Below are 22,500 nucleotides of genomic sequence, written 5' to 3' on the forward strand. Positions count from 1 at the left end.
GACGGTGGTCACTTTGAGCATCAAAGTTAAATGAGCGCCATATGTGTGACCAGCATTTAATGTTTTTTTGGCGGGGGGGTTATGGGTTTCATATAGCATCTCTGTATGCAAGGTGTCGATTCGTATTGAATTGATGATGCACTGCAACTTTGTAATTCACTTTTTTTTCTCTCTCTCGTTCAGTTTTCGAAATAACAATGCTAACTCCATTGTTTTCCACAAGGTGGCGCTATAGGTTGTTTCATTGCGTAGCGCATGGCTACTTTACTATACCTAGACACCACTTCTATAGCTGTCAATATTCTCAAGTTAATGGCGGTGGACAGGATATGGGTGGACACACTGTATATAATATTATTTTCTATCAGGTGAGAAGTTACTTACTTTTAGCATCTTTTTCTTCATCTTTTTCTAATGCAACTAAACAAAGTGCATCATCAAACCCCTGTCACAAAATAAAGAAATAAACATGGTTTCCATGTAAGCTACAGAAACTTAGAAGCAGTTGGAAATTTAATACGCAGTATTTTTATTAAATAGAACCCAAATATGAATAAGGTCATTGATGAAATACACACCAGCCATATTGGTAACATATGTAGAAAATAATCCTCTTATTCCCAAAACTAGGTCAGGCACCATAGGTCACTAGAGACATTAGCATTCTAATACCCTATGCGGAATCCGATAAATGCTCCCCCAATATCACATTGAAAATGCAGAACAAGAGAAGAAAAGCCAGTGGCGATTGTCTTATCACAATTTGGGGATGATGCACTCACTTTGTTATTCTTTTTCCTACAATTTAGAGCCTCTTCGGCAGCTTGGCCCGCAGCTTCATTGAGGTATTTATTGCCAACTTTGCTTTCAAACCATTTTAGATCCACAAAAATTTCATTAAAATGTTCTCGGTCAAACTGCAAAGAAAACAAGTAATGTACAAAATTGGAGAAACGATCTATGAGAACCACAGACACATGCAGGAATTCATTCCATAGGCCTTCATGAGAAATACTGTAATTTGGGCAGACAATGTGCACAGTGTGGATGTAGTTTTATATTAGTGATTGATAGCTCTTACATTATTCACTAGGAAATCAAATACTTATTTCTCTCTGCAAAATGCAAATAAATGTATATAAAAATTTATACAATGTGATTGTCAGGATTTTAGTTTGGATTTTCTATCTCTCACTATTAAAAATTAACCTACCCTCAAAGTTCTAGACTGTTCAAATCTTTGTCAGTGGGCAAACTTACAAAAATCAGCAAGGGATCAAATATTTATATCCTTCACTGTAAAGAGGTTGGCCATTACTTTTACACTGACAGCCTACCCTTAGGATAATTATCTAAATCGGCCAGGGTCCGACACGCCGCACATCAGCTGTTCTTAATGGCGCAGCGGCTGAAAATGCTCAGTTCCGGAGCTCCCCATCTTCTGATAGCAGCTGCGGTCGGGAACTGCACATCGGCCTCCTATTGATTTGAATAGGAGGGAGTACCCAGCCGTGCCACTATCATAAGATGGAACAGCTCTAGAATTCAGCATTTCCGTCTGCCAGCTGCAACCCCGGCCAAACATTGATGACCTGTCCTATGGATAGGCCATCAATGTAAATGTAGTGGACAACCCCTTAAAATTCACAAAGGATCATTACATGGCCTAGAAGTCGCCTGGTATCTTTCCACTCTACAAAAAGGAGAAACCTTGCCCTCAGAAACCATTATGCAGGGCTTAAAAAAAAAAACAAACCTGGTTGTTAGGGTAAAAAAAACAAAGGGGTTTTTTCCTCCTAACATTCCCCTTTAAGGTCACGCTTCCACCAGCCTGGGAGTGGGGAGACCACTGCACATTGCCACCACATTGCCACCAGGTAGCAGATTATTCATTGCAATTATGCCCACGCACAATACTCAGGGGGCATCAGACGGCTGCAGAGACAAGTGTGGCGCACACCGTGCAGATGCCGCTCTCCACGTCTAATCTCACGATGAGGTGGGAGAGGAATACTGGAATGACTTTATCCAGTTTAATTTGTGATATATACAGGTGATTAGTTTTAGTTTTATACTCATTCTACCAAACTTTTGTTTTTCAAGTTAAAAGGGCTTCTCCTCTACTCGGCCAACTCCTTCTCAATGACTATGTTTCCCTCTTGTAAAATAATAAGCTATACACTTTCAGTGCAGATAGCATTACAGCACTGGCGTAACAATGTCATGTGACCCCTGCAGCCAATCAGCGGCAGTTTCATTCATCCCTCCTACAAACATAATTGATGTCCGGAGGAAGCTTCAGCTGCTCTCACTTCCTGCAGATGTCTGATTTCTCCGAAGGAGGGGAGAATAAAATTGCGTATCATTGTAATGAGCTCCGGGAGAGTCAGTGCCGCCACTGCTGGAACAGCACCAGCGGGGAGTTACAAGTCACACTGAATAAACACACTGATTGAGAAGGGGTAGTTGAAGCCAAGTGATGGACAACCCCTTAAAGGGTCTGCATTAGTGATTTTCAAATTAGGTTTACTGCGATTATCCTACATAATATGGACAAACCATTAGAACAAGGGGGGTAAAGCTACAGTGACTAATATACCATGAATTGAAACAGGATTATATTCCTCCACAGTCGGCATAGAGCACATAATAAAGTAACCAACTATCCACTGTGAGGAGCAGCTCCGGGGGGCAAGTGATCACATCAAGTCTCAACATATCGCTAAAAATGCCCGTTTTGGCCTTCTCTGTGGATTTTTACTTTTTTCACCTCTATGATTGGACATGTCGATACACAGGAAAAAAAAAAAAAAAAAAAAAAAAAAAGAATTTTGTTACTTACCGTAAATTCTTTTTCTTATAGTTCCGTATTGGGAGACCCAGACCATGGGTGTTTCGCTTCTGCCTCCGGAGGACACACAAAGTACTACACTTAAAAGTGTAGCTCCTCCCTCTGAGCTTATACACCCCCTGGTAGCCAGTCCTAGCCAGTTTAGTGCAAAATCTGAAGGAGAATAGCCACCCACAAGTAGAACCGAGTAAGAACCGGAACAACCGGAGACTCTGTCCACGACAACAGCCGGTGATAACACACGGAACAAGAAAATTGCCAACAGACAACAGGGAGGGTGTTGGGTCTCCCAATACGGAACTATAAGAAAAAGAATTTACGGTAAGTAACAAAATTCTCTTTCTTTATCGTTCCTTTGGGAGACCCAGACCATGGGACGTTCCAAAGCTGTCCCTGGGTGGGAATAAACAGAAAAAACTAAAAAGTAGGCGGAGCCTAACTTCACAAGTGGGCGGCAGCCACCTGAAGGATGCGTCTGCCCAAGCTCGCATCTGTCGAAGCATGAGCATGCACTTGATAGTGCTTCGAAAAGGTATGCAGGCTAGTCCAAGTGGCAGCCTGACAGACTTGTTGAGCCGTAGCCTGGTGCCTAAAAGCCCAAGAGGCACAGACAGCTCTGGTCGAGTGTGCTTTGATCCCCGGCGGGGGAGGCACCTGAGTACTCTGGTAGGCGTCCGAAATGGTCGCTCTAATCCAACGGGCCAAGGTCGGCTTAGAAGCAGAGAGACCCTTGCGCCGCCCTGTGGTTAGCAGAAAAAGAGAGGTGCACCGCCTAAGTGCAGCGGTGCGAGACACATAGATCCGGAGAGCACGCACCAGAACTAGAGTATGCAGCGCTTTCTCAAAGCGATGAACAGGGGCCGGACAGAAGGAAGGCAAGGAAATATCCTGGTTAAGGTGGAAGGGAGAGACCACCTTAGGAAGAAAGTCCGGGGTCGGACGGAGAACTACCTTGTCTTGGTGAAAAAACAAAAAAGGTGACTCCGAGGAGAGCGCAGCCAAATCAGAGACTCTCCTGAGAGAAGTTATGGCAACTAGAAAGGCCACCTTTTGAGAAAGACGATACAAAGAAACCTCCCTAAGGGGCTCGAAAGGGGGTTTCTGCAATACCGTGAGGACCAAGTTAAGGTCCCAGGGATCCAAGGGCCGCCGATAAGGCGGAATGATGTGAGACGCACCTTGCATGAAGGTGGGGACCTGAGCCAGCCGGGCGAGACGCCGCTGGAACAGCACTGATAGAGCTGAGACTTGTCCCTTGAGAGAGTTGAGGGACAGTCCTAGCTGCAGACGGGACTGTAAAAAAGACAGAAGGGTCGGCAACGAGAATGGCCAAGGAGAATGGCCGGAAGAGCGAGACCAGGACAGGAAAATTTTCCAAGTCCTGTGATAGATCTTGACGGAGGAAGACTTACGGGCCCGAGTCATAGTGGAGATGACTTCAGGAGGAATACCAGAAGCCGTCAAAATCCAGGACTCAAGAGCCACGCCGTCAATTTGAGTGCCGCAGAAGTCGGGCGGAAAAACGGACCTTGCGAGAGCAGGTCTGGACGGTACGGAAGATGCCACGGACAGTTGGAGCAGGTCCGGATACCAAGCTCGCCTGGGTCAGTCCGGTGCAATGAGGATGACTCGACGGCCCTCCATTCTGCTCTTGCGCAGGACTCTGGGCAAGAGAGCTAGAGGGGGAAACACGTAGGACAGACGAAACTGGGACCAGTCTTGAACCAGAGCGTCCGCGGCGAAGGCCTGAGGATCGTGGGAGCGAGCCACGTAAACCGGAACCTTGTTGTTGTGACGGGATGCCATTAGGTCCACGTCCGGAGTGCCCCACTTGCGGCAGATTGACCGAAACACTGCCGGGTGCAGGGACCACTCGCCACCGTCCACGGATTGACGGCTGAGATAATCTGCCTCCCAGTTTTCTACGCCAGGGATGTGGACTGCGGATATGGTGGACTTGGAGTCCTCCGCCCATTGAAGAATGCGTTGTACCGCCAACATTGCCAGGCGGCTGCGTGTCCCGCCTTGGTGATTGATGTAGGCAACCGCTGTCGCGTTGTCTGACTGGACTCGAATGTGCCTGCCCGCCAACAGGTGGTGAAAGGCTAGGAGAGCTAGAAGCACAGCTCTGGTTTCCAGCACATTGATTGAAAGGGCTGACTCGGACGAGTCCAAGTGCCCTGTGCTCTGTGGTGGAGATGTACCGCTCCCCAGCCGGATAGGCTGGCATCTGTGGTGAGAATCACCCAGGACGGAGTCAGGAAGGAGCGCCCTTGGGACAGGGAGAGGGGTTGAAGCCACCACTGAAGAGAGCTCCTGGTCCGTGGCGACAGAGCCACTAACCTCTGTAAGGAGGAAGGACGCTTGTCCCAACAGCGGAGACTGTCCAGCTGCAGAGGACGCAGATGGAACTGGGCAAAGGGAACCGCCTCCATGGAGGCCACCATTTGACCCAGCACCTGCATCAGATGCCTGAGGGTATAACGGCGGGGCCTCAGGAGAGAGCGCACCGCCAACCGGAGTGACAGCTGTTTGTCTAAGGGCAACTTCACAAGTGCCGGCAAAGTCTTGAACTGCATCCCTAGGTACGTGAGACTCTGGGTCGGAGTCAGAGTGGATTTGGGAAGATTGACAATCCACCCAAATTGGGCTAGGGTGGCGAGAGTGAGCGAAACACTCTGCTGACAGTCTGCGCTGGATGGACCCTTGACCAGAAGGTCGTCCAGATAAGGAAGCACTGCTAACCCCTGGAGGTGCAGGACCGCAATCACTGCCGCCATGACCTTGGTGAATACCCGAGGGGCCGTGGCTAACCCGAAGGGCAGAGCCACGAATTGGAAATGATCCTCTCCTATCGCAAAACGTAACCAACGCTGATGTGACACTGCGATTGGCACATGTAGATAGGCATCTGTGATGTCGATGGACGCCAGGAACTCCCCTTGGGTCATAGAGGCAATGACTGATCGCAGAGACTCCATGCGAAAATGCCGCACCCGGACATGCTTGTTGAGAAGCTTGAGATCCAGGATGGGCCGGAAGGTACCGTCCTTTTTCAGAACTAGGAAGAGATTTGAGTAAAAACCTCTGAACCGTTCCTGAGCGGGAACTGGGACAATCACTCCGTTTGCCTGCAAGGAGGCCTGCGAGAAGGCGGCGGCCTTGGAGCAGGGGGGAGTTGAGAGAAAAAAATCTGTTTGGAGGGCTGGAAGAGAATTCTATCCTGCAGCCGTGATATATGATGTCTCTCACCCACTGATCGGAGACTTGCTTTAACCAAGCGTCGCCAAAGTGGGAGAGCCTGCCACCGACTAAGGACGTGGCTGGAGCGGGCCGAGAGTCATGAGGAAGCTGCCTTAGTGGCAGAACGTCCTGCGGTCTTCTGCGGACGCGCTTTCGGACGAGGCGGAAGGCTTAGAGGATGACCAGTTGGAGGAACGAAAGGAACGAAACCTCGATTGATTCCTACCCTGGGCGGGTTTCCTGGTCTTGGTTTGTGGCATGGAAGTACTCTTCCCGCCAGTAGCTTCTTTAATGATTTCATCCAGCTGTTCACCAAACAGCCGTGAACCAGCAAAAGGGAGCCCCGCAAGAAACTTCTTGGAAGAAGCATCTGCCTTCCACTCTCGAAGCCACAAAATCCTGCGGATAACAAGAGAATTAGCTGAAGCCACCGCAGTGCGGTGAGCAGCCTCTAGCATGGCAGACATGGCATAGGATGAAAAAGCTGAAGCCTGAGCAGTTAAGGTAACCATCTCAGGCATAGATTCCTTGGTGAGGGAATGCATCTCCTCTAGAGAAGCAGAGATGGCTTTGAGAGCCCACACTGCTGCAAAAGACGGGGAAAACGCGGCCCCCGCAGCTTCGTACACAGATTTGGCCAGAAGGTCAATCTGACGGTCAGTGGAATCCTTAAGTGAGGTGCCGTCAGCCACCGACAACGGTCTGGGCTGAAAGCCTAGACACCGGAGGGTCTACCTTTGGGGAGTGAGACCACTCCTTGACCAGCTCAGGTGGAAATGGAAACCGGTCATCAGAACCACGCTTTGGAAAGTGTTTGTCAGGGCAGGCCCTGGGTTTGGTCACAGCGGTCTGAAAACTGGAGTGGTTAAAGAACACACTCTTCACTCTCTTAGGAGAGGTAAACTGATGTTTTTCTGCCAAAGAGAGTTGCTCCTCTGACACTGGCGGATTGAGATCCAGCACAGAATTAATAGAAGCAATCAAATCACTAAGGTCCGAGTCACCCTCAGAGAAATCGATGGGATACATAGCCTCCGAGCCCCCAGTGAGGGCATGCTCCTCATCTAGAGAGTCAGCTCTTGAGACAGAGCCGTGGGATGGGGAGGGGGAGGAAACCCTGCGCCTTCTCTTAGAAGGACGGGGTCTGGGATCAGATGATGAATCCTCTGTGAGCTCCGATGGACGGAGGTCAGAGGATAGGAGCCCTCTGTCAAGAGTATTAGAGGCACCCTGTGAGGGGGGCTGATGCATATTCATCAAAGTCCTGGACAAAAGCCCCATGGACTCAGCAAATGACTGGGATATGGACCTAGAAAAGGACTCTACCCAGGCTGGGGGTTCAATCACAGGTGCAGCAGCAGCCTGAGAGACCACTGGGGGTGAGACTCCAGGCTGTGGCACCGCCAAGTTAGAGCAGACATCACAATGTGGATAGGTGCTCGGCTCAGGCAGCAGGAGCTTACATGCAGTGCATGCAGAATAAGGCTTTGGAGCCTTGCTCCTTGTGTGAGACATGCTGCTGGTGCCAGAGAATGAACCCCAGAGAGTATATACAGAGGTCCACAACCGGAGACCGGCTGTGGCTTACCAGACCGCTGAGCGCGGTGTTGTGTGCCCTCCAGATCCCGAAGCCCGGTCTCCCAGTCGCAGCACCTCAGCAGAGATGCAGAATGCAGGATGTCCCAGAGCAGAGTGAACTCTGCCTGAGAAGAGGGCGTTCCTATAAAAGAGCGGGAACTGGAGGGCTATAGAGACCTGCAGGGAAGGAGGGACGCCCCAGCAGTGGGGAGTGTCCCTCCCCTGTGTAGAACGGCCGCCGGGAGGAGCCGAACCTGTCCCTCTGCATGAGTGACATGAGAGGGCAGGAAAATGAAACTAGGCCTCCGGCGAAGCCAGGGCCTAAATTTAAGCGGCAAGGCCGACAAGCAGGCACCATCGGCGCGGTTCTCAGGCAAAAGCTAGAGAACCCGCCGGAAAAGTTAAAAACAAAATCACATACAGCATACTCTCCCCTTACAATAAAGAACCGGGACCCCCAACATAAACGTCTCAGGTACTTAGCTGCTGAGACGCAGGGCCATGTCCCTGGGGATGAGTGCTCCGGTCCAACAGAATCCTCAAGGGGCTGTGGATGGAGACCGGACTCCTGCCAGGCATGGAGACAGTGCTGGCTCCCACTTCAAGCCAGAGCCCAGAAGGGATGGTGAAGGAGCACGGCATGTAAGGCTCCAGCCTTGTAAATCAACCTTAACAACACCGCCGACACAGTGGGGTGAGAAGGGACATGCCGGGAGTCCAGACATGGACCCGCTTTTCTTCAAACTCTTTCCAAAAGTCAAACAAATCAGATGAGAATGCATGTGTGGATGTATGCCTCCTGACACAAAGCAATAAACTGGCTAGGACTGGCTACCAGGGGGTGTATAAGCTCAGAGGGAGGAGCTACACTTTTTAGTGTAGTACTTTGTGTGTCCTCCGGAGGCAGAAGCTAAACACCCATGGTCTGGGTCTCCCAAAGGAACGATAAAGAAAGTAAAATGCCCACCAAGCAGAATCTGTTACCACCACCTTGGTTAAAGGGGCAATTTGTATACTGGGCGCAGTAATATTCAAAAGACCATTTGTCTGCAATAAATTGGAGCATGAAAATAAAAAAATAAAAATAGTTTTAATTAGATCTTCAGCTCCTTTATGATGAGGTAGGCATTTGCAATAAAAAAAAAAAAAAAAAAAAAAAAAAAAAAGGGATTGATAGGTCCTCTCTAATACAGAGGTGAGGGCTGCAAACAGGATGCTAAACTCTGACTGCACATGTACACATGGGAAAGAAATAAGAGTAAAAATTTACTAAGTCTGTATGCCGGAACAGTTTTCTAAATAGCGAGCAAGGATTTCTAACCTCTGCATATAAAGAAAATATTACAAATAAAAAGAAAATAGATTATATATATATATATTATATATAAAAAACAAAACTCACAGCTGAAAGTTTAGCAAGATACTTTTCAAAGTGTACCATGTTCAGATAGCCTCTCTCATTAATGTAGCCTAAAAAATAAAAGCATAAAACAAGTCACAAGCAAATAGCATAAAGTGGTATACCGTATATGACTAAAATAAGTACATCCCATCACACTTTTGCATGTCCCCTCAAAACTTGCAACATATGTGGCATTGTGCTGTGTGATAGAACTGCCCACTTTAGAGTGGCCTTTTATTGGGCCAGCCTAAAGCTGGTGTCACACTAAACGACAGCGACAACGACGTCGCTGTTACGTCACCATTTTCGGTGACGTAACAGCGACCTTGTAAGTCGCTGTTATGATCGCTGCTTAGCTGTCAAACACAGCAGAAGCAGCGATCATAACGTCGCTGTGCTACATGTGCAGAGAGCAGGGAGCCGCGCTTAGCGCTGGCTCCTTGCTCTCCTGCAGCACACATCGGGTTAATTAACCCGATGTGTGCTGCAGCTACATGTCACAGTTCAGAGAGCAGGGAGCCGCGCTTAGCGCTGGCTCCTTGCTCTCCTGCAGCACACATTGGGTTAATTACCCGATGCGTACTGCAGCCACATGTAGGAGCCGGCACTGGCAGCAAGAGCGGAGGCTGGTAACCAGCGTAAACATCGGGTAACTAGGGAAAGGTCTTCCCTTGGTTACCCGATGTTTACGCTGGTTACAGCTTACCGCAGCTGCCAGTGCCGGCTCCTGATCGCTTCATTTCGTCGCTCTCTCGCTGTCACACACAGCGATGTGTGTGTCACAGCGGGAGAGTGACGACCAAAAAATGAAGCTGGACATTCAGCAACGACCGGCGACCTCACAGCAGGGGCCAGGTCGTTGCTGGATGTCACACACAGCGACAGCGACGGGACGTCGCTGCAACGTCACAGAAAATGGTGACGTAGCAGCGACGTCGTTGTCGTCGTCGTTATGTGTGACACCAGCTTAAGGCCCACCTGTGCAATAATCATGCTGTCTGATCAGCATCCTGATATGCCACACCTGTGAGTTGGATGGATTATCTCGGCAAAGTTGAAGTGCTCACTAAGGCTATGTTCGCACGTTGCGTTTTTTTCCGCGTTTCTGCAGCGTTTTTAGCAGCAGCGTTTTGCGCTAAAACGCATGCGTTTTTTATTGCCAGCAAAGTCTATGGTAAAAGCAGAAATCCTGTCTGCACTTTGCTTTTTTTTCTGCAGCGTTTAATTTACATATTTGTGGTCAAAAACCATGCTAAAAAAGAAGCAGCATGTGAGTTGTTTTTGCCATTTCTGCAAAAAAAAAAAAAAAAGTGATGCGTTTATTTCTGTAGGACCCAAATGAGAGTTACACCTTGACGTCTGGGCACAAGTAAATTTGGCCACCTTTATTTGCTAAGTAACAATATTTTTCCCAAAAAATGTTTTCACCTTTATTCTCATTTGCTCATGGAAACACTAGAAGCAATGGAATGAAATTGAAAGGGAGAAGATACAGATTTTTTTTTTTTTTTTTTTTTTAACGGCCTTTAGCTCAATCTCGAGCCATGTAGACTTGATGGATGACCGCTCTGTATGAAGACTGATCTTGTGTAAGCCTAGAAAAGTTCAGTCAAGGTCTTCTCCACCATTATCTTTATAGTAGTCAGCCATCTTGCTTATCTTCCTATTCGACTTGTTACTTCTATTCTACCTACCATGATGTTGATCTGCAGTGATTTCTCTCTTTGCATGTGTTTAACCCCTTCACGACCTTGGACGGATCTAACCGTCCAGGATCGTGTCCCCTTAAGTCCCGCCCTCTGCCACGGGCAGGCGGCGTGGATCGGCACACATATCAGCTGTTTTCAACAGCTGACATGTGTGCCTGCTAGCCGTGGGTTGAATCGCTTTCACCCGCGGCCATTAACCCCTTAAATCTTGCTGCCAAAGTCTGGCAGCAAGATTTAAATGCGCGCGGCCATGTTTGTTACTTACCGCCGCCCCCACCGGAAGTCACGTGTGTTATCACGTGACTATCGGTGGTTGCCATCGTAGCACAGGGTCATGTGATGACGCCTGCTGCTACGATGTTTCACTTTCGTTTTCCCTCGGCCGAGAGCAGAGGGAAAACCAAAGTGACTGAATCTGCTGTTTACAGCTGTATTGCTGTGATCAGCAGATAGCGATCGGATTGCTTATCGCTATAGCCCCCTAGGGGGACTAGTAAAATAAAAAAAAAAAAAAAAAAAAAAAAAAAAAGTAAAAAAGTTTTAAAAAATAAAATAAAAAAAAGCAAAAACCTAAAAGTTCAAATCACCCCCCTTTCCCCCCATTGAAAATTAAATGGTTAAAAAATAAATAAATAAATATACACATATTTGGTATCGCCGCGTTCAGAAATGCCCGATCAAAATATAAAATTAATCTGATTGGTAAACGGCGTAGTGGCAAAAAAATTCCAAACGCCAAAATTACGTTTTTTGGTCGCCGCAAGTTTTACACAAAATGCAATAACAGGCGATCAAAACGTAGCATCTGCGCAAAAAATGGTACCATTATAAACGTCAGCTCGAGACGCAAAAAATAAGCCATCACTGAGCCATAGATGCCAAAAAATATAAACGCTACATGTTTCGGAAAGTGGCGCAAAACGTGCGCCACTTTTATTGGACAAACTTGTGAATTTTTTTTAACCCCTTAGATATAAGTAAACCTATACATGTTTGGTGTCTACAAACTCGCACCGACCTGTGGCATCACATAGATACATCAGTTTGATCATATAGTGAACATGGTGAATAAAACATACCAAAAACTATTGTGCGATCACACTTTTTTTTTGCAGTTTTTCCACACTTGGAATTTTTTTGCTGTTTTCCAGTACAATATATGGTAAAACCTATGGTTTCATTTAAAAGTACAACTCGTCCCGCAAAAAACAAGCCCTCATATGGCAAGATTGACGGAATAATAAAAAAGTTACGGGTCTCTGAAGAAAAGGAGCAAAAAACAAAAACGCAAAAACGGAAAGTGCCCGGGGGCTGAAGGGGTTAAAGTAGCCAAGTCATAGCTTGGCGATTCTTGCTTCGAGTGACCACTAAAGGCTTGATTTGTTCCAAAACTGGTTTGTTCTTGCCATCAGTGGTATTGATAACATCCTTTACAGCATTACATTTCAAAGGTGTGGATTCTTCCACTGCCTGGTTTCTTTGTCGTCCAGATTTTGCATCCATATATTACTAAAGAAAAGGCCAGACTATGCACGAGCCACATTTTCCTCAACAGTGAAATGTTCCTCAATTTGAGGACCTTGCCCAGTGACCTCATTGTTGATCTGCAAACAGCTATTCTCCTATTGACTACCGATGTTGTTGCTGTATCTTGAGTGATCATTGATTACAGATTAGAGAAGAGATTACATATTCGAAAAAAAAAGAAAGAAATTTGACAGTGAGGGTGATCAATGAGTGGAACAGGCTCCAACAAGAGGTGGCGAGTTCTCCTTCAATAGACTTCTTCAGAGGCTGGACAGATATCTGTCTGATATGGTTTAGTGAATCCTGCATTGAGCAGGGGGTTGGACATGAAGACTTTGGAGGACCCTTCCAACTCTAACATTCTATTATATTTTTGTACAGTAGTTTACAATGCGAAACCTAGTATTGGAGCCACTTTGAAAAGAAAGGCTTTTTCCCCCCATATTTTTTTTCTTTATTTTTAAAACAAAAATGTGAATTTTCACAAAATCCCATGGCAGAAAGTTATATTGGCAAGCCAACAGATCAGACAATGCAGTGAGAGCACGTACCTCCAAGCTCTGGTAAGACACTCATGTATGTTCTATATAACAGAGGCAGTGCATCATGGTTAATGTGTAAATGAGGTAGATGAGGAATAAAATCATTCCCAACAAGAAATCCCATTAAAATCCAGTCATCAATTATTCTTTCTACATCATACTCAAATGAGATCTTGTCCTGAAAGGAAGAACATTCCCATGAATTGCAGTATTTGCTAACAGTGGAGCACACTTAAAAGGGTTGTCCACTACTTTGACATTGATGGGCTATCCTTAGGATAGGTCATCAAAGTCTGATCGACTGGGGTCTGACACGCCGCACTCCCGCTGATCTGTCCCAGCGGCGGTAGCAGGCGAATGGAAATGCTCAGTTCCGGAGCTGCTCAGTTTTCTGATAGCGGCCGGGCACTGCACATCCGCATGCTATTGATTAGAATGGGAGGTGGATGTGCAGTACTCGGCTGCGGCCGCTATCATAATACAGAGCAGCTCCAGAACTGACAATTTCCGTCTGCCAACAGCGGGATAGAGATCAGCTGATCGGTGTGGGTGCAGCGTGTCAGACACCGACCGATCAGACACTGATAACCTGATAGGCCATCAATGTCAAAGTAGTGGACAACAGCTTTAATTACTGGAACTTACTTTTACAGATGAAAATTCATAGTCAATATACTCCCTCATTAATGACAAGTGGAGCAGATGAAATGTGGTCTCTTCTGGTGCAGAAACTCTGAAACACATAAGGCAGATTTATACTTTTGTCTGAAGCGGCATTGTAGTTCTAATACGACTAATTCAAGAGGAGCCTATCCAACGGCATAAAGCAGTAAATCCCAGCTCCCTGTACTGGTTAGTGGCATATTCAGGCCATCTTGACTCCAGTCAAACTTCTCCCTACAGCGGAGCCATGTACAATGTGCAGCTTTGGACCAGTACAGAGATCGTTTCTACTGCGCATGGGCCACCGCTATTCAGTAACAAATGCAGTGCAATATGCCAGACAGTTGTGTGATTCTAGGGATATCAGCCTAGAAGCTGCCGCGCCACAATAGGCCCATTAGGCCCTGTACCCACGGGGAGCTTGCTTCTGCGGATTTTGCCGCGGAAAACCTGCGGATTTATCTGGATTTTCCAGATAAATCCGCAGGTTTTAGCATGTACAGACACTCCCGATGTTATACTATGGGACATGGGGAGTGCTGTGTCCACGCTGCGGAATATACTGCGGATGTCCCGCAGCCGCACATAACTGCATGTCAATTACTCCTGCGGCATTACCTGCGGAAATCCCCTGCCTTGGTCCCATACTTGCCTGCCTTGATAGCAGACACCCGATCATTTTCCCTCGGTGCACAGCAGCAGGAAGGAGAAGGTGGGTGGGGCCTGCACGAGCTCCGGTCATGTGACAGCCGGAGTTAGTTCAGGCTCGCCCACCTTCTCCTGCACAGTGTAAACACGTCCGGAGACGGACAGAAGTGCTGCGTGATGGAGGTATGAACAAATGATCACTCAGCATTTGTTCTGCATTGAGGATGCAGTGCCAAAACCATGGTACTGTATCCCCAATGTAGAACGCCCGCACCATATCCGCAGGACATTCCGCAAATAAACCGCAGCATGGAAACGGACAAAGTTGTGCTGCGGTTTTCTGGGAGATCCTGCGGAATGTCCTGCAGATATTACCGCAGGACACTTTCCCCCGTGGGCACATAGCCTAAAGGGATTTTGTCACCAGGATTTTAATACCCAATCTGAGAGCAGGATAACGTAAGGTCATAGATCCTGATTCCAGTGATGTGTTACTTACTGGGCTGCTTAGTGTAGTTTTCATAAAATCACTGTTTAAATCAGCAGTAAATCATTAGAGGACTACAGCCAGGTTAGGCAAGCATATTCATGAGCTTTGTATAACTGCAGCAGAGAAAACACTGATTTTTAACAAAATGACAAACAGCTCAGTAAGTGACCGCTGGAATCAGGGTCTCTGTCTCTACATTATGCTGCTCTCAGATGGAGGAGCAAAAACCTGGTGACAGATTCCCTTTAAAGCACGACATACAAAGTCCTGACACAGGCCATGAGCCTAGACAACAAGGCTCCTGACACTAAGCAGTATGAGAAGCTCCTGACCCCAGCTAATATTAGGATTTGTGTGCTGTGATCTGAAAAACAAGCGCCAGAAGTGAGGAGTGGTAAGTGAATACCCACCCATGTTTATTTTATAGACTTTCACATCAATCAGCCCGTTAAACTTAGTGCTGTGCTTTCTGCTTATTGTACGGTCCTCTTTAGTGTTGGGGTACCGTCACACTTTAGCGACGCTCCAGCGATCCCACCAGCGATCTGACCTGGTCAGGATCACTGGTGAGCTGTCAATCAGGCAGATCTCACCAGCGACCAGCCCCCAGCCAGCAGCGACGTGTGGAAGCAATGCTGCGCTTGGTAACCAAGGTAAATATCGGGTAACCAAGCTCTTTGTTACCCGATATTTACCTTGGTTACCAGCGCACACCACTTAGCACTGGCTCCCTGTACTCCTAGCCAGAGTACACATCGGGTTAATAAGCAAACCGCTTTGCTTATTTACCCGATGTGTACTCTGGCTACGTGTGCAGGGAGCCGGCACTGGCAGCCTGAGAGCGGCGGACGCTAGTAACCAAGGTAAATATCGGGTAACCAAGCAAAGGGCTTTACTTGGTTACCCGATATTTACCTTGGTTACAGCTTACCGCAGGCTGCCAGACGCCGGCTCCCTGCACATTCAGATCGTTGCTCTCTCGCTGTCAAACACAGCGATGTGTGCTTCACAGCGGGAGAGCAACGTCCAAAAAATGAACCAGCACTGTGTGTAACGAGCAGCGATCTCACAGCAGGGGCCAGATCGCTGCTCAGTGTCATACAGCGAGATTTCTAATGAGGTCACTGGTGCGTCACAAAAACCGTGACTCAGCAGCAATCTCGCTATGTGAGACGTACCCCTTACACTGGCAGAAGTCATTAATAATGTGTTGATTGTAGAATTCAGGATCGGTTTATTACTTTAGAAATACGCGTAAATCATTTGATTTTAAACTTTTTCCATTGCCCGCTACTACTGCAGTCTATCAACGATGACTATGACAGGTCATATTAGTGGCAATCAGAAGCGCACTGTCCCCTGCAGTCAGGAAGCAGAGAAGCCGTTAGACAACCCCTTTAATAATTCATTACACTTCCTGTAAAGATATATAACCATTCTAAATAAAAAGCTTTTATCATAGGAACAAAAGCAACATGCCACAGACCTCAAGGAATAAAGAAAAACTGCTAAATAGCACCGTGGAAATCCGTGACATTGTTAACAGAATATGATGCACTGACCACACACACAAATATAAGGAGGGTCACCAGGTCTTACCTTTTTTGATTCTTCTTCCCCCCAAAACGAACCTCTTCTCTTAGAAGAGAGAAGTGAACTTCATGGCTTGTTAAACCAAGCATAATCTGCATAGAAAAAAGAGAATTTTGTTTACTTACCGTAAATTCTTTTTCTTATAGTTCCGTATTGGGAGACCCAGACATTGGGTGTATAGCTTCTGCCTCCGGAGGACACACAAAGTACTACACTAAAAAGTGTAGCTCCTCCCTCTGAGCATATACACCCCCTGGATAACCTGATCTAGCCAGTTTAGTGCAAAAGCTGAAGGAGAATAGCCACCCACAAGTAAAGACAGAGCAAGAACCGGAACAACCGGAGCCTCTGTCTACAACAACAGCCGGTGATAACACGCGGAACAAGAAACTGCCAACAGGCAACAGGGAGGGTGCGGGGTCTCCCAATACGGAACTACAAGAAAAAGAATTTCCGGTAAGTAAACAAAATTCTCTTTTTCTTTATCGTTCCTATGGGAGACCCAGACATTGGGACGTCTCAAAGCAGTCCATGGGTGGGAATAAACAGAAAACTGAGAAGTAGGCGGAGCCTAACTTCACAAATGGGCGACAGCCGCCTGAAGGATGCGTCTGCCCAAGCTCGCATCTGCCGAAGCATGAGCATGCACTTGGTAGTGCTTTGAAAAGGTATGCAGGCTAGTCCAAGTGGCAGCCTGACAGACCTGCTGAGCCGTAGCCTGGTGCCTGAAAGCCCAAGAGGCACCGACAGCTCTGGTCGAGTGTGCCTTGATCCCCGGCGGGGGAGGCACCTGAGTAGTACACTGGTAGGCATCGGATATGGCCGACCTAATCCAACGAGCTAAGGTCGGCTTAGAAGCAGAGAGGCCCTTACGCCGACCTGTGGTTAGCACAAAAAGAGAGGTGCACCGCCTAAGAACAGCGGTGCGAGACACATAGATCCGGAGCGCCCGCACCAGATCCAGAGTATGCAACGCTTTTTCAAAGCGATGAACAGGAGCCGGACAAAAGGAAGGCAGGGTAATGTCCTGGTTAAGGTGGAAAGGAGAAACCACCTTAGGGAGAAAATCCGGAGTCGGACGGAGAACCACCTTGTCTTGATGAAAAAACAAAACACAAAAAAGGTGACTCAGAAGAGAGCGCAGCCAAATCAGAGACTCTCCTGAGGGAAGTTATGGCCACTAGAAAGACCACTTTCTGTGAAAGACGAGACAACGAAACCTCCCTAAGAGGCTCAAAGGGGGGTTTCTGCAAGGACGTGAGGACCAGATTGAGGTCCCAGGGATCCAAGGGCCGCCGGTAAGGCGGAATGATGTGAGACGCGCCCTGCATGAAGGTGCGCACCTGAGCCAGCCGGGCGATACGCCGCTGGAACAGCACTGACAGAGCCGAGACTTGTCCCTTGAGGGAATTGAAGGCTAGTCCTAGCTGCAGACCGGACTGTAGAAAGGACAGAAGGGTCGGCAAGGAAAAAGGCCAAGGAGCATGGCCGGAAGAGCGACACCAGGACAGGAAAATTCTCCAGGTCCTGTGATAGATTTTGGCCGAGGAAGACTTCCGAACCAGAGTCATAGTGGAGATGACTTCAGGAGGAATACCAGAAGCCGTCAAGATCCAGGACTCAAGAGCCACGCCGTCAATCTGAGAGCCGCAGAATTCTGGCGGAAAAACGGACCTTGTGAGAGAAGGTCTGGACGGTCCGGAAGATGCCACGGCACCTCTACGGACAGATGGAGCAGGTCTGGGTACCAAGCTCGCCTGGGCCAGTCCGATGCAATGAGGATGACCCGACGGCCCTCCATTCTGATCTTGCGCAGAACTCTGGGCAAGAGAGATAGAGGGGGAAACACGTAGGACAGACGAAACTGGGACCAATCTGGAACCAGAGCGTCCGCTGCAAGGGCCTGAGGATCGTGGGAGCGAGCCACGTAAACCGGAACCTTGTTGTTGTGCCGGGATGCCATTAGATTCACTTCCGGAGTGCCCCACTTGTGGCAGATTGACTGAAACACTGCCGGATGCAGGGACCACTCGCCACTGTCCACGGTTTGACGGCTGAGATAATCTGCTTCCCAGTTTTCCACGCCTGGGATGTGAACTGCGGATATGGTGGACTTGGAGTCCTCCGTCCATTGAAGGATGCGTTGAACCTCCAACATTGCCAGGCAGCTGCGTGTCCCGCCTTGGTGATTGATGTAGGCAACTGCTGTCGCCTTGTCTGACTGGACTCGGATGTGCTTGCCCGCCAAAAGGTGGTGAAAGGCTAGGAGAGCCAGAAGCACAGCTCTGGTTTCCAGCACATTGATCGAGAGGGCTGACTCGGACGGAGTCCAAGTGCCCTGAGCTCGGTGGTGGAGACATACCGATCCCCAGCCGGATAGACTGGCATCCGTGGTGAGGATCACCCAGGACGGGGCCAGGAAGGAGCGCCCCTGGGACAGAGAGAGGAGCCGAAGCCACCACTGAAGAGAGCTCCTGGTCTGTGGCGACAGAGCCACTAGCCTGTGCAAGGAGGAAGTCCGCTTGTCCCAACAGCGGAGAATGTCCAGCTGCAGAGGACGCAGATGGAACTGGGCAAAGGGAACAGCCTCCATTGATGCCACCATCTGACCCAGCACCTGCATCAGGTGCCTGATGGAATGACGGCGGGGCCTCAGCAGAGAGCGCACCGCCAGATGGAGGGACTGCTGTTTGACTAAGGGCAGCTTCACAAGTGCCGGCAGAGTCTCGAACTGCATCCCTAGGTACGTGAGACTCTGGGTCGGAGTCAGAGTGGATTTGGGCAGATTGACAAGCCACCCGAATTGGGTTAGAGTGGCGAGAGTGAGCGAGACACTCCGTTGACAGTCTGCGCTGGATGAAGCCTTGACTAGAAGGTCGTCCAGGTAAGGAATCACTGCCAACCCCTGGAGGTGCAGAACCGCAACCACTGCTGCCATGACCTTGGTGAATACTCGAGGGGCCGTGGCTAACCCGAAGGGGAGAGCCACGAATTGGAAATGTTCCTCTCCGATTGCAAAACGTAGCCAACGCTGGTGTGAAACAGCAATTGGCACATGCAGATAGGCATCTCTGATGTCGATGGATGCTAGGAAATCTCCTTGGGTCATTGAGGCAATGACTGATCGCAGAGACTCCATGCGAAAATGCCGCACCTGAACATGCTTGTTGAGAAGCTTGAGATCCAGGATGGGCTGGAAGGAACCGTCCTTTTTGGGGACTAGGAAGAGATTTGAGTAGAAACCTCTGAACCGTTCCCGGGCGGGAACCGGTACAATTACTCCGTTGGCCTGCAAGGATGCCATGGCCTGAGAGAAGGCGGCGGCCTTGGAGCAGGGGGGAGTTGACAGAAAAAAATCTGTTTGGCGGGCTGGAAGAGAATTCTATCCTGTAGCCGTGGGAGATGATATACCGCACCCACTGATTGGAGACGTGTTGAAACCACACGTCGCCAAAGTGGGAGCGCCTGCCACCGACCAAGGACGTTGCTGGCGCGGCCAGATAGTCAAGAGGAGGCTGCCTTAGTGGCAGCAGCTCCTGCGGTCTTTTGTGGACGCGCCTTTGTGCGCCAGTTGGGTTTTTGGTCCTTGGCTGAGTTAGTGGACGAGGCCGAGGGCTTAGAGGATGACCAGTTGGAGGAACGAAAAGAACGAAACCTCGACTGGTTCCTACCCTGGGCAGGTTTCCTGGTTTTAGTTTGTGGCATGGAAGTACTCTTCCCGCCAGTAGCTTCCTTAATAATTTCATCCAGTTCACCGAATAGCCTGGATCCAGCAAAAGGGAGCCCAGCAAGGTACTTCTTTGAAGAAGCATCTGCCTTCCACTCTCGAAGCCACAAGATCCTGCGGTTTGCGAGGGAATTAGCCGAAGCCACCGCAGTGCGGTGAGAAGCCTCCAGCATGGCAGACATGGCATAGGATGAAAAAGCTGAAGCTTGGGAAGTTAAGGCAACCATTTCGGGCATAGATGCCCTGGTGAGGGAAAGCATCTGCTCTAGAGAAGCAGAGATGGCCTTGAGAGCCCACACTGCTGCAAAAGATGGGGAGAACGAGGCCCCAGCAGCCTCATATACAGATTTGGCCAGAAGGTCAACCTGGCGGTCAGTGGAATCCTTAAGAGAGGTGCCATCAGCCACTGATACAACTGTCCGGGCTGAGAGTCTAGACACCGGAGGGTCTACCTTTGGTGAATGAGCCCACTGCTTGACCACCTCAGGTGGAAAGGGAAAACAGTCATCAGAACCACGCTTTGGGAAGCGTTTGTCAGGATAGGCCCTAGGCTTGGTCACAGTGGCCTGAAAACTGGAGTGGTTAAAGAACACACTCCTTGTCCTCTTAGGCAAGGTAAACTGGTGCTTTTCTGCCAGAGAGGGTTGCTCCTCTGATACTGGCGGATTGAGGTCCAGTACAGAATTAATGGACGCAATCAAATCACTAACATCTGCGTCACTTTCGGACAGATCAATGGGGCACATGGAGGTAGCGTCCGAGCCCCCAGTAAAGGCATCCTCCTCGTCCTGTGAGTCAGCTCGTGAATCAGAGCCGCGGGACGAGGAAGGAGAGGGGACTCTGCGTCTCCTTTTAGGAGGACGGGGTCTGGGACCAGATGAAGAATCCTCTGTGAGCTCTGCTGAGAGAGCCCTAGCAGCAGAGGCGCCCTGAGAAGGGGGCTGATGCATGTTCAGCAAAGTCCGGGACAGCTGTCCCATGGAGTCGGCAAAAGACTGGGAGATTGACCTAGAGAAGGATTCTACCCAAGCTGGGGGTTCAGCTGAGAGCGGGATCCGGAGGGCCAAGGAGATATACAGGGGAGGGAATATTTCCTCAGAGAGGAGTGTCCCTCCCCTGTGCCGAACGGCCGCTGGGCGGAGCCGCACTGTCCCTCTGCATGATTGACATGCGAGGGCAGTGAAATCGATAGTAGGCCTCCGGCGAAGCCGGGGCCTAAATTTAAGCGTTGCGGCCGGCGCGCAGGCACCATCGGCGCGGTTCTCAGGCGACAGCCAGAGAACCGGCCGGAAATGTCACAAACGTTACACAGCACACTCTCCCACCATAATAAAGTACCGGGACCCCCGAATATAAACGTCTCAGGTACTTAGCTTGCTGAGACGCAGGGTTCCAAGTCCCTGGGGATGAGTGCTCCGTCCAGCAGGATCCTGAAGGGCTGCGGATGGAGACCGGTCTCCTGCAAAGCAAGGAGAACCGTGCTGGCTCCCACTTCAAGCCAGAGCCCGAGGGATGGTGAAGGAGCGCGGCATGTAAGGCTCCAGCCTTGTAAATCAACCTTAACAGCACCGCCGACACAGTGGGGTGAGAAGGGACATGCCGGGAGTCCAGGCTTGGACCCGCTTTTCTTCAAAAACTTTCCAAAAATGAAAAAAATCAGATGAGATTGCATGTGTGGATGTATGCCTCCTGAACACAAAGCAATGAACTGGCTAGATCTGGTTATCCAGGGGGTGTATATGCTCAGAGGGAGGAACTACACTTTTTAGTGTAGTACTTTGTGTGTCCTCCGGAGGCAGAAGCTATACACCCAATGTCTGGGTCTCCCATAGGAACGATAAAGAAAACAAGAGTCCTCATGTCAGGTATGCATTATCTGCACCTACGTATCTCACGTCAGAGCTTTAGGTCTATCCAAAATGATCCTAAGAGAAGAACCTTTGGGAAAGGGGGTTAAGGAATTTTTTTTTAATGTACCATTTTAATTCCCAACCCCTGAAGATAACTACAATTATAGACCTAGGATAGGAATTGGTATCTGATATATGGACAGATATCCCTCAATCCAAGGGCCGCCTGATGAACCGAAACTCAGGGGGCAACGCGTTGAGGCGCAGTGTGACCAGCAGAGTCTTTTCATCACATGCTGGATAGATCTAATGTACAGTGCTGGCCAAAAGTATTGGCACCCCTGCAATTCTGTCAGATAATACTCAGATTCTTCCTGAAAATGATTGCAATCACAAATTCTTTGGTATTATCATCTTTTTAATTTCTCTTCAATGAAAAGAAAAAAAAAAAGTCAAAGCCAAATTGGATATAATCCCACACCAAACATTAAAAAAGGGGGTGGACAAAAGTATTGGCACGGTTTGAAAAATCATGTGATGCTTCTCTAATTTGTGTCATTAACAGCACCTGTAACTTACCTGTGGCACCTAACAGGTGTTGGCAATAACTAAATCACACTTGCAGCCAGTTGACACGGATTAAAGTTGACCCAACCTCTGTCCTGTGTCCTTGTGTG

The 22,500-nt window shown here is 48.7% G+C and overlaps 1 protein-coding gene across 2 annotated transcripts in view; it reads right to left on the reverse strand.

The window, feature by feature from the left end:
- Nucleotides 1-22,500, reverse strand: part of XRN1 (5'-3' exoribonuclease 1) — a 278,851-nt gene that overhangs the window by 160,330 nt on the left and 96,021 nt on the right. For both annotated transcript variants that reach the window (XM_075340782.1, XM_075340781.1), the window contains exons 6-11: nucleotides 16,253-16,338; nucleotides 13,498-13,585; nucleotides 12,862-13,030; nucleotides 9,075-9,142; nucleotides 783-917; nucleotides 385-445 (exon numbers count right to left, since the gene is read on the reverse strand). In XM_075340782.1, coding sequence (XP_075196897.1) covers nucleotides 385-445; nucleotides 783-917; nucleotides 9,075-9,142; nucleotides 12,862-13,030; nucleotides 13,498-13,585; nucleotides 16,253-16,338 — 607 coding nt within the window. The remainder of the gene's footprint in view (nucleotides 1-384; nucleotides 446-782; nucleotides 918-9,074; nucleotides 9,143-12,861; nucleotides 13,031-13,497; nucleotides 13,586-16,252; nucleotides 16,339-22,500) is intronic.

Source organism: Anomaloglossus baeobatrachus, chromosome 3 (genome assembly GCF_048569485.1).
Source record: "Anomaloglossus baeobatrachus isolate aAnoBae1 chromosome 3, aAnoBae1.hap1, whole genome shotgun sequence".
In the NCBI taxonomy this organism is placed as follows: Eukaryota; Metazoa; Chordata; class Amphibia; order Anura; family Aromobatidae; genus Anomaloglossus; species Anomaloglossus baeobatrachus.